At 33.9% G+C, this 12,834-nt stretch overlaps 1 protein-coding gene across 2 annotated transcripts; it reads left to right on the top strand.

The window, feature by feature from the left end:
• The first annotated feature begins 242 nt into the window (after positions 1 to 242).
• On the top strand, positions 243 to 3,393 carry LOC133299973 (zinc-finger homeodomain protein 11-like). 2 transcript variants are annotated; one of them, XR_009750010.1, is made up of 3 exons: positions 243 to 1,579; positions 1,991 to 2,093; positions 3,274 to 3,393. XR_009750010.1 is itself a non-coding variant. In XM_061499460.1 (2 exons), exon 1 carries the CDS (start codon positions 541 to 543, stop codon positions 1,576 to 1,578), a length of 1,038 nt encoding a protein of 345 aa, XP_061355444.1. In that variant the 5' UTR covers positions 243 to 540; the 3' UTR covers position 1,579; positions 1,991 to 2,898. The 2 variants fall into 2 exon arrangements, 1 of the variants encoding a protein (XP_061355444.1); XM_061499460.1 differs by lacking the exon at positions 3,274 to 3,393 and having other exon boundaries at positions 1,991 to 2,898.
• Positions 3,394 to 12,834: the final 9,441 nt, after the last annotated feature.

The raw sequence follows: 12,834 nt of genomic DNA, 5'->3' as shown, positions 1-12,834 counted from the left end.
TAAACAAACAACTGCCACGTATCCCCCTCAAGACTGAGCTGTACGCCTGTACCCTCTATGAAACTCTGCCCCTTCAACACGGATCAAACAAATTTATTGCACACAACAACTAACTCATGTGATTTTTTATTTTCTCTTTTTCTTAAACTAAACAAAATGGTTATCCTTAATTACCATAAATCTAGAAAGATAGATAGATACATAAGATTTTCTTAACTTAAGTTCATGTTTTTCATGTTTTTGCTCTCTTCTGAAATCATTAGTGGTTGAGATTTTGGGACCTTTGATTTTATGGTTTGCTGTATCCCCCTATCCCTTCAAGGCCCCATCTAAGCCTCAGATTTTGTCATCACTTCACATTACAAACCATCATATATCATCACCATCATGTTCTAGTTCCACCATCATCATCCCTCTCCCAAAGTGTATTAACCTTCAGATTCCTTTTTTTTGTTTTTGTTTTGTCTCCACTTTCAGGTCTACAACTCATCCTTTTAAAAACTTGTCAAAACTCTTAATATCATTCTTTGAGAGACTAACATGGACTTTACCCCAAACAGCACCATCCAAACCTTAGACACAGATTCTCAAACCCCACCACCGACCAAATCCTCCAACACTGGTTCCAAGTCTTCATCTTTCACCAACGGTTCCCTCAAGCGCCACCACCACCCCACCACCACCGCTCCACCACCGCCAAAGCCACCGTCCACGGTGGTTTTTTACAAAGAGTGCCTCAAGAACCATGCAGCCAGCTTAGGTGGCCACGCACTTGATGGCTGTGGCGAGTTCATGCCCTCCTCTTCATCCAACCCCACTGAACCCCGCTCACTCACGTGCGCCGCATGTGGCTGCCACCGCAACTTCCACCGCCGTGACACACAAGAATACTCCAACAACCACCCCAACTTCATCAGCTTCTACCACTCAACACCACCACCCTCAGCGGCGGCGCCACCACTTCTACCACCACTATCTTACCGTGGACTAAGCCTGAGCACCAGCCCAAGCCTGAGCCCAAGCCCGAGCCCCATGTCAAGCCCATCACCACCACCACTCTCTCATCATTTCCCACCTTCCTATCACCACCACCACCACCACACATCAGCACTCTTATCCCTTGGAAATGCATATTATTCTGATGAGCATCATCATCATCATCAGCATCATCATAGGAGCCTCAACTCTTCAGTGGCTGCTAAGGCAGAGAACCAAAGTGGGAAGAAGAGGCATAGGACCAAGTTCAGCCAAGAACAGAAGGAGAAGATGCATAAATTCTCTGACAAGTTGGGTTGGAGAATCCTCAAAGGGGATGAAGTGTTGGTCCAGGAGTTTTGCAATGACATTGGTGTTTCCAGAGGGGTATTCAAGGTTTGGATGCACAACAATAAGAACTCTTTCAAGAAAAGGTTATCAGAAATGGACAATGCTATGCCAACAAATGCTCCACCTGATGATGAAAAGATCAATGGGGATCTGAATGGCAATGTTGTTGGTGAAATAAATGGCTTTCATAGTGATATTAACAATCCTTACAACAAAACAAACAGTGGCAACAATGACATTCACTTAAATTAAGGTAGCTCTGTCAATCTTCGTGTTTCTGGTAACGGGTCATCTTCTTAATCTTGATCCATCAAGAACTTAGAATTTGGAATGAAGCATGTAGCAATTTAGCCACTATCAGGATTAATTTTTGTTTATTATTATTTTTTTTTAAAACTTGGAACATCAACTAAGGAAGGCTGTAGAAAGATCTAGTTTTGTTAGTTGGTACTAAAATGTCATATGATGTTTATTTTTGTTCATAACCTCTGAAATTAATATCATTCCATAAATGTTTCACCCTCTCCTGCTGATAGCTCTTATTGCTGTCACGTTTTCCTCTTGATAAGAACTGGTATAATTTTAAGTAATTTTGATGTATTTAATTATTCACTTACTTTCTTAAAAGCATGTACCTCTCAAATGCCCATACTTGTTTGTCCAGGACACTAGCTTTGTCAATCTTGGAGTGCAATCTGTTATGCCATATGCGGTTGTCCTTATTCATTTATGGAGCACTCCTACTATAAAGACTTATCATGGTAGAGGTAATGCTTTTTGATGGGTTTGTTGAACATTGCATAGGGAAAACCTCTAACATTTAATCTTCCTGTTCTTATTAATTTCTTTTATAAAACCACAATTGGTTTTGAAAGTCTGAGAGAGATAAGTGGTCCTAGGCTTGTTTTCTTTGAGGGATGGAAAAAATGGAAAACTTCAAAATTTAGACACATTAATTACAAGGAAAAGGCCATTAAGAGTAGGGATAATTTAGTATTTCCTTGCTCTTTGGTGTTCTATTCCTCTTAGACTTTTGGTTCTTGATTGTCTTCCAAGCAATTTTGGTATAAAAAGGAACAAGGAATATCTGTTTTGGAACTAGAAGATGGCATTGACAATGACACTTAATGTATTCTTGTGTTTATCTGTGATTATTTAACATTATTTAATTGACATAATCATTTGTGTGTCTGTGCTTACAAGGCAAGCAGCATGCTTTGGCTGATTAATTAACATAATCTTTTTGTCTGTATGTGATTTAGTGGAGGCAGTGCCTAGGACTACTAATCTGTCACCTTTCCATATTGGGGTTGGTTCAATGAAACGGCAAGTTTTGTTGTTTTATTTTATAAAATGCTAATGATAGCCCCTGTAAGTAAGATAGTCAATAAAGCCACGTAACTGTTGTCATTAATTAATAATTGATGAATTAACTAATGAGTTTGATCCACTTAAAAAAATGTATATAATTGTGCTTTCTATGTTGCCACGTCGTTTCTCCTTTCATAAGTTTTTTCTAATTAATTTTTTTCAATTGGGATGGAACTCTGTTCGCTTTTCAAGATTGATATGTAACTGCAAACTTTTCAAAGAAATATCATTCAAAAGATATTCTTTCATAATTTTATAGCATCATTTTTATTACTTATTTGGTTATTATTGAATCAATTTGAAATTAATGATTGTAAATGAGAAAAAATTAATGGTGAGAAGTATAATCTTCTCTTATTTTTTAAAGCGTATTTTTTTTTTTCTTCATATGTTGTATTATAAATGACTAGGCGTAAATGTTGCACAAAATGTTTCTCCAAGTGGACTCATATTTTTCTAAGTTTTTTTTTTTTTTTTTTTTTTTATCAGCTTCTTTCTTATGCTTCATAATTTTTATTTTGATAGGCCTAATCTTTTTTTCTTTTTTTTTTCTGTTCCTCTGCCGAATGAATTCAGCCCACTTCAACGAAGAAACTGCCCAAACGAAATAAGTGGATCTGTGGATGCACAAATTTTGATATATACTTGAATTTGAAGGCACCGCTGCATCTTTGAATTCGAGTAATTAGTTTGTGAAAAATGTTAAATTTTCTTAAAATATTAGCTTCATAAATTTATTAATTATGTAAAGATAAAATAAATATTTTTAAAACAAATCTAAAAAGCAGTAACTACTCCTCCGTCATATGCATTCCAAATTGGTATTTGCACGGTGTATATCCCGGGAGTGTTGAAGAGACTTAAATTAGTTTGGAAGAAAGGTTTCAAGAACCTTATTCTTGAACGTAATAATTCAGCAGTTATCACGAAACTTGCCAACTCTATCAACGCTGTTTGACAATCTCACAGAGAAAAAGGCTTTGGGCAATAGCATTGGTTTGCCGCCTTTGAATCACAATATTCATGAGAATCTCATAATTAAAATTATCTTTGTTGGAGTCTTCTTTAAATTCATCAGAGTAGTTATAGACAAATTGGAACTTACAACGGAAAATCAATTCCTCTTGCTCAGAGCCTTTTCCTCTATGTTAATAGGAGATTTTACCAGACTCGTCTCACAAAATTTAATAATAATAGATTCATAGCAAAGGATCAATTTTCATGTCATAACTTTTTTGTTGCACAAGATCTATATTTATGGTGAGTGTAGAACATGTTTAGCATGACTATGTTAAAGAGATGATTATAGATTAACTACAGAGTTAAGAAAGAGAAGAGAGAATTTAGAGAGCCATTAGAGAACTACACGTTTCTTATTGATGGGTAGATAAATTCTCGCCCTTACAAGTCCATAAGCTCATCTATTTTTTTATTTTATTTTTTGGATACAATGAAAATTAAACACACATCCTAATACAACTTATCCATACACTTCACCGTTAGACCAAACTCAATGGCTTTAAACTCACTTATTTATAGGCGATGAAAGTGTAACAAACCAAATATCATTACATCATTACTAACATCACACTCCATAATACTACACTCTAGAAAAGTAAATCAAGACAAACTTAATTATCTAAGCGCTTACATCACACACTAATATTGGGCTAATAGACTATTTATGTTCAAAACTAAATAATTCAAGCCCAACCTGCCTTAATAATGGATTCATGCCCATCTAGGGCCATTTCTTCACCGGTCTCTTTGCTTCCCTTTCATTCTCTTTCCTCGAACTCTTCTTCATCAAGCAACAAGAGGTATTCTTCAAACTTTTCTTCATTAACTAGGAAACTCGAATTTTTTACATCAAAAGGGTCTTGAGAAGCTTGGAAGATATCAAGGCCTAGTTCTTCATTTTTAAATTCATCAAAGTACTTATAGACCAATTTAGACTATAAGGTTGCTGTTGCCTTGCTAACAGTTGTGCAAGTAATGCGCGCAAGTATACGCGACAACAAGTAATATAGGGCTGTTATAAGTCCCAGTTATCGTTCCCACAAGGATCGTTGGCGTTTTGAAATGACTAAAATTTGTAATTGCTTAAAACTGAGTTACTATTTGAAAATAAAAGAAATAAAAATTGTAAGGTAAAAATAATCTAGAATGGATCTAAAATACTACTGTTCACTTTTCTTTTAAAATATTTCTGAATTACTTTCCTAAGTTATAAAATAAGGAGTAAGAATGAAGCAAATTAAATGACACATGTGACAAGAATTTTCTTTTCTTTTTTTTGTATTTAAAATTGGAAACAGAACAGAGATTGAAATATGAAATAACAAAGGAAAATAGAAATCTGAGTTGATAAAGAGGTTTAAAAAGGTGGGTTGAGTTCTGGCTCTCCTTCCCCACAGTGCTTGAAAAATAATTTGATTAACCAAAAAACTCATCCTAAGATTCTCAGTTAACAGAACTGTATTGTTAATTTTTAATCTCTTAAAAATTATTTTATCCCAAATTTGCCCACTTCCATATCTCTATGCCAAGTGGGATTAGGACTCTTGAGACTCAGGTCCAATATTACATGAGGACTCATTCATTTCTGAATTGAGATCCCTTAGATGATTTCTCATCTAACTCCATGTGTCTAATGCAGAATCCAGAATTAGTTGTTTCTCAACAACTAAATCCTAACCAAACCTCTGACATTTGGCCAAAATGCAGATAATTTTAAACATAAAAAAAAACATTAAACAACTGAGATATAAAAATTAAAACCAGGAAATCAAATATTTGACAAGCACTGAGGTTTGGGTATCACATAAGCCCAACCTCTAAAAAGTTAGCCACTATCCATATGGATGAGGCTTACACACAGTAACAGAACTAAAGAAATTACAAAAGAGAAATGCTAGAAAATGATTTACAGCACTAGCCTAACAACCAGCAATTTCAGTGCTGTAAATACATGTATCGAGTTCATCAGATGAACCAGAATCTCATTACAAAATAGAAATTAAAAGAAAATAAAAATTGTTCAGAAAGCAAGAACTAAAAAAAACGATAAATCAGAATCAGGAGTCGGAAGCAGAGAGGTCTTTGACTCACTCCTCTTTCCCTTTTTATAGGGTTCCTTTCCTTCTTTGCGCGATTTTCTTTCTCCAGCTCAGCAGGTGTTACGCGCTTCTCGCGCGTTACACACCCGTGGTCCCCAACCGCTCCAAACTTGCATCAGATATTCCAAATGCAATTTCGCTCCGCACTCGTAACAGCATCCACATCACTATTCTGTTGGTGTATGGTTTCTAGAACAATGGCTAAAGCAAGCTGTATGGTCACAGATGGTTACAATAATCACACTTGGACTTTGATTTGAGTGGCTGGTGGTTTGTATGGGTCTTTCAGAAAAATGTTTCACGGCTTAGAGGAAGAGAGATTAGGAAATATGATGAGGGTGGGTTTGGTGTGCGGCTGTGGTTAGGTAGCATAGTGGGTTTGCGAGAGAGGAGATTAGGGTTTTGTGATGTTAGAAATAGGATTGAGGCTCAGATGTTGCTTTGGATATCTTTTTGGGTTGGAATTCTTCAAATGGGCTTTTAATTCAAAAGTATCTGCCCACTCCCTTTTTTTTTTCTTCCTTTGCTTTATTATTTTCTTTCTGGCTTCTTCTATTTGGGCCTGAAAAATAAACTTGCAGCCCATCAGCACTTTAATCAATAAATTCAACTCAGTGTAAATTTGGAGCTTTTACTAACATAAAAAGTATTCTTTTATTTTCATTTGCACATTAAAACCATATGTTTCAAGTCTCATTTCAGAGACTTATCAGTTGCAATACACCTATATGAAAGGAAATTGTTGTGCAGATTAGATTATAAACTACACTTTTATCCAGCCAAATCACGACAGGGCTCAGATCTTTTATACCATCCCCTAGTATTTGGTTGATAACTCATTTGTGAGTAGGATTAAGTCTATTAGAATTTTGTAATTTTGTTTATTCTATTTAAGGGTGGCAATGTGAGCAACTTGGCTCGCCTTCAACTCACCATAAAACTAGTAAAAATAAGAAAAAATGAGAGAGATTGAGTGAAATGTTTTAGAAAAAAAGTGAGATGTTTTACCCAAGTTATCCAATTAAGTTTTAAAAAAAATCTACTCGTCGGATCAATCTATTATAGTCTATGTAAAGAACTTTGAAGTCACCATACAACCAATGTGAGACTATATATCTTAACACGCCCCCTCACACAAGAGCCCATTGGGCCAACCTACCTGTGCTAAGAAACTCCACAAGAGAAAGTGGGGGACGGCGAGGCTCTGATACCATGTAAAGAACTTTGAGGTCACCACCCCAGAAGCTAGCTCAAAGGGTGGGAGTGCCCAAGACCTTATAAACTCCACATTGATTGCACATACAACCAATGTAGGACTATATATCTCAACAGTCTACGTCTTACCAACTTTACCCACCCTTAAAGGGCATGAAATATAGCTAATTGACGGGTTAAAAAAAAATAATCCAACCTACCAAATTAGTTGGATTGACCCGACAGATCAAACATATTTTTCTATCTCATATTCTAATTTTGGGCGTTTTGGCCTCCTGTTTTTTTTTTTTTCTTAAAAAAAAGTACTCCGTTTTTAGTCTCAATTCTCAAGTCTCAAGTCTCAACTATTCTTCTTGTTTTAAATTAAGCTACGCCTCGTACCAAACTACTGGCCCTCGAGACAAACCTGGACCAAATAGGCCCAATCAAACCACATACGAAGGGCCCGAAGTTCAACTCCTTCATCTAACCCCATATTCTTCTAGATTGACTTGGACTGGATAATATAGTAGGAGGAGTAAGCTCTGAGAGAGAGATAGGTGGGTTCGGCTTTGATTGCGATTGCGACAGAGTAATACATCTCGATCAATGTAATGGCATGAAAGCGGTGGAGAAGATTGATGTATATATGGTTGTACAAGATGAAGGCATTAATTTGCTGTTTAATAAATGCAATGCAAGTATAGGGTCTGGTAAAGGGACCCACTTACTTGTAAAAGCTTCATGGCTATGTTAATTGACACAAGTTCTTCCGGCCCAGGAATAATAGTAATGTTGTCTATTATAATTCATCCAAAGGGATTAATTATTATAAATTCGTAAGCTAATGAAATCATTTGCCTTTCTTCTGGTTCAAAAATTGACTTGGCTATAAACAAGCATTTATTTATGAAACTAATTGAATTAGAATTAAACAAATTATTATATTGATATTATATTGCTCCATTTAATTGACTTAAAGATTTATTTTATACTCAAATGATGAACAGTGCATCGCTTCCCTCGTGGTGTTCCCATCTGGGACCTACTCTAACTTCCTATGTCATGTGCATTCATTCCGAACTAAATATACAAGATTCCACTCCAACTTAAACACCTCTCATTCGGTTAAATAGCATACAATAGCTCGCCTTACACATGGTATACCAAGTTTCTCATGTCATATGTATAAACATTTATTCCATTCTAATTTCTACCCAAACGTGTGTCGCCTTCCTCTCATGATTCTTGATCTCGGGTTCGTGCCATCACATTATTCTATAGTCCTCTTTTCCCCTTCTCTAGTTTTTTTTTGCATTGAAATACTCTATTTTTCTTTGGTTCAGTCCACAAGATCACTCGTGCAACGAAGAGAATGAACTATTTTGCCGGATATCTGCTTGAACTCTGGCTAGTAAACTTCTCAGATTTTGGCCATATGTATAGGTAACCTTAAATTTCAGGTTTTTCATGTGTTTTTAGTACATTACTTTTTTTTTTTTTAATTATTCGCTTCCTTTTATCATATTTAGTAATTTGTTGTCCTTAGGAGCAAAAATCATTTCATACTCAGGGAAATTTTATTTTCGTATGAAATTCAATAATCAATATCTTTTATCTTTTCCAAGAGTGTGAATTGTGTAATTCCAATACATGGTACAAAATTATTGGGCTTAAGATGAGGACAGCAATATCTGTGTGGGGGGGCCTGTTGAAGGAATAATCCAAAGTGTGTTTCTTGGGATACAAACGGGTTGTTTTTGGAATTGAAATACAAGTTCAAATATGAATAAAATTATTTAAAATGAAATGCTTATTCATGTTTCAAATGTTTAATTTATTTAAGAATACAATTTATCTTATTTCCTTCACGAAACTGATATGAAATAAAAGAATAATAACAGCTAATGAAAAACATACACAGATGATATGGAAAAAAATAATCATTCAACGATTATTCCTAACTTCTTAACAAAACAAAATGAATAATAATAATAAACATGCGTTATATAATTCATTTAGTTTTGTTAAGAAGTTAAGAATAATCGTTGAATAATTTTATTGTTTTTCCATATCAAACAAGAAAAAAACTGAATTCATATAGAATACAGAGATATGGTGCGGTATATTTGGTTTAAACATTTAGGACTATTAAACACTTGAAAAATGAGCCAAAAATAAACACACTCGTGGATCCAGATCCTTTCTTAAATAGGTTAACCGTTAATTATTTAATTTTATATTTTCTTTCTTTCTTTCTTTCTATGTAATCATTGACTCACTGGCAATTCAAGTGATCCAAATTCATATGAATTGTTTTCGTGTGAGAGTGTTCCTTCTACTTAGATCCGTGTATGAAATTACATTGTAAATCTAGTACAAAAGCTAATAAAATATTTTCACCAAAAAAAAGCTAATAAAATATGTTAAAATCATGCACCCTGTTATCCACGTGAGGATGCCTCAATCCTCAATTCATAAACACTATTGAATCAACTTGTCACACTGATGGATCCTTTCAATCAAAGTTATTAAAATTGGCTCATTGACTCGATCGAGGTACTGGGTTATTGGGTCACTGATTTAATTGCATAACCCAGTAAATTATATGTAATTTTATAATTTATATTAAAAAATTATAAACATACTCAAATATTTAAAAAAAATGATGAAAGTTTCAAATATTTTAATATAAAAAATAATAAATTACATATTATTATCCAATAAAGGATCAAACAAAAATATAATGATCGTGATACAGGGCTTCAGGTTTAGTAAACGTATCTCTAACTATAAATCAAATCAAATTTTTTTGCATAATGCATAATTGAGATAATATTAGTGTTGTAGGTACATAACTTACGTAAGTCAATAAGCAAAAAAATATTCAAATATGTCCATTATGATTTTCTTTGAAAAAAAATTTAGGAGTTTTTTTTTTTGGACCGGTCCGGGTCATCGGGTCACCGGTTTCATAAAAATCGGTCGGGTCGCACCGAGTCACACCGTTTCTGATGCATGGTCGGTCCGTTGCTTCAACCGTACCGATTATATGACCGGTTCCCGTGTTGACCCGGCCGGGTCGGTCCGGTTTTATTAACATTGCTTTCAATTGAACTAATTTATTCTTAGTGGAAAATTAAATCTTTAATTTTTATTTTTTGTCCTCTTTCATATTTTTTTAATTAAATTGTTAACTCAAGAGTATTTATTTTTACTTTTATTTGTCTATTGTATTTTTTACTTATTAAGTAATTCTTTCTGATTTCACTAAAATACCCTTTATAAAGTAGTTGGATCAAAAAAATTTATTTATGCCACTCATATATTTATTTAAATTTTCAATTTAGGAACAAAAAAATTTCAATTTAATAATTATAGTACTCTTTAAATATAAAAATTACCATTTCAAACTAATTGTGAGCGATACTAAAGGCTCTAAGCAATCTAAAATGATATGAAACTCTTTTTCGGTGTTTAGGAAAATTTATAATCAAACTATCAGAAAAAACTTGTAACAACATTTTGGGGCGTGTGTTACGAGAGATATTTTTTTTAATCTGGAAAAAAAAGATAATTGAGGATTTGGTAATAATTTTTTTATCTCGGATAAGTTACGAAAAAGTGTTTGGTTGGCCAAAATTTTGTTGGAAAAATTGGGTTCATTTTACTTATGTTATGTTTAGTTGATGATAAAATATTGATGGGATAATTATTTGACTCAACATATTATATTCAGAATCTAAGACCCTAGGCAAAAAAAAAAAATACCAAAGGATCAGTGGGATAATTATTTGCCTTTGTGTAGTTGAAAAAGGAAATACCTGGGAAAATTATTTGCTGAGATTTTTTTCCCAATACCCATAAACATGGTCATTAAATATTCTCCACCCCACTTTCCGATCATTCCATATCAAATAAATAGCCATACCAAACACCCTCTTAACATTTAGGGTTTACACTTTAGAATCACACGCACCATTGTCCATATGAGAATGTCTCAGCATTCATAAAACACAGTTTACTTTTAATTTTGGGTCAGTTTGAGACCCTCTCATTACCATATGGAACACTGGGTTGGGCTGGCCCAGGATTTTACTTGAAACATTGCCTAGAATGTAATTCGGTTTAACTCAGTCTAGAATCTATGTCTTTGGATATGCTTTATGTTAAGCCTATCAAGAGGTTTTCGGCAATACCATCCTCGTGTGGCCTTATGAATTTTCTTCTTGTTCTTTCTTTAGATCTACAATACCTTATGACTAATGAGGTTTTTGCAACAAACGGTCTCCTTTATTTTCCTTTACGCGTTTTAAGACCTCATGGATTGAATTGCTATTAGTCTGCTTTACCTGTCAACCACTCCTCAGAGTTTGAAAAATATTTTCTTTCCAATTTAAAGCTGCACAAGACATGGGAAAAGAAAAAGAAAAAGAAAAAGAAAAGGTCACATAATTGTAACATATTTTTCCTTTTAAAAGTGTTATTCAGCCAAACCCTGTCGTTCTTCCATTGACTTCATGTCTCATGTGAGTCATGAACCTCCCTAAAACACGTTCAGATCTCAGCTAATGGCGCTATGGTCACTATTGGAGTCGGCAGCATTAGTCCCCTAGTTTTGGTACCTTGCCCAAAATCTTATATCTCTTCAGACCAAACGACATCGTATTAGAATAACTATGTAATAACTGCAGAAAAAACAAACCCAGTATTATATCAACAATAATAAAGATGAGTTTATCACAAATTCAATTCTTACAAGATTAATAAAAACGCGTTTTATTTTTATATTTTTATTTTTCCGTTATTGGTATAAGGATGGGATTAGGGGTAAAGAAAGGAGTAGTGGGGGAGAAAAAAATTCGTTTGAGACTATTGAACAAAGTTATTTTACATTGAAAAAAAAAACAAACATGATTGTCTCATCATAAGATAGGAAAAGGTACTGTGAAATTAATTAGGTAAGAATATTAATAGAAATGTTAAACTTCCAATTCAAGTCAGTAAAAAACTTTATAATAATAATAATGACAAAAATAATAATAAAAAATTAAACTTAAAGTCTAGATTGGTTAGATAATTCATTTCCACTTATATCTTCCTCTGCCATAACAGGCTTGCTGACCACTAAGTCATGTTTTTCATAAATTACATGATTGTTAAAGCCATTAACGTGTTTTGATGCACTGAAAATGACACGCACCACCTGCCAAAAAATGCCGTCCAAACTCCAGAAGATGATGAGAACCGACTTGCACTGAATAGTGAATATGAATCATGCCATAAATTGACTATGAACCCTAAATTATTTCCAAGTGGCTCTGTTTTTATCACCACATACACACATTCACATCAAGAAGAATCTATAATTATGAATCTCTCAATTAAAGTTTTTCTTCACAATAAAAACATTAGACAAAGAGATATGGCGTAGTTGAAGTGTATGTTATAATAAGGTAGTATAGGCGTTTCAGAAAGTTATTATATGCCATCTTTCTTGGTGACGCCACAAAGAGCGGCTATATATTAACCAGTGCAGAGTCACGTCCACAGCGAAATAGCCTTTGTCTGTAATTAAATATAAGAAATTGACAACGATATTTTTGCCCAAATTAACAATAATAAACTAATTTTCTCCTTCTCCTAGATAAGAAAAATATTTCATCTATACGTTTAAAAATACAAATACCCTTAATGTCTTATTTTTCTTGAGTCTTGGTAACTTGGTTTATAAAACAAAACAACATACCCCATCTTCGTTATTGAAGTTTGAAGCTAACCTTTTTCTATTTGTAGACATTATGCTAGACTCCAAATCTTCATA

This window comes from Gastrolobium bilobum, unplaced genomic scaffold, assembly GCF_033153095.1.
Source record: "Gastrolobium bilobum isolate Gb01-03AN ecotype WA unplaced genomic scaffold, APGP_CSIRO_Gbil_v1 utg1055, whole genome shotgun sequence".
Lineage (NCBI taxonomy): Eukaryota > Viridiplantae > Streptophyta > Magnoliopsida > Fabales > Fabaceae > Gastrolobium > Gastrolobium bilobum.
This window is presented reverse-complemented; position numbering and strand designations above follow the sequence as displayed.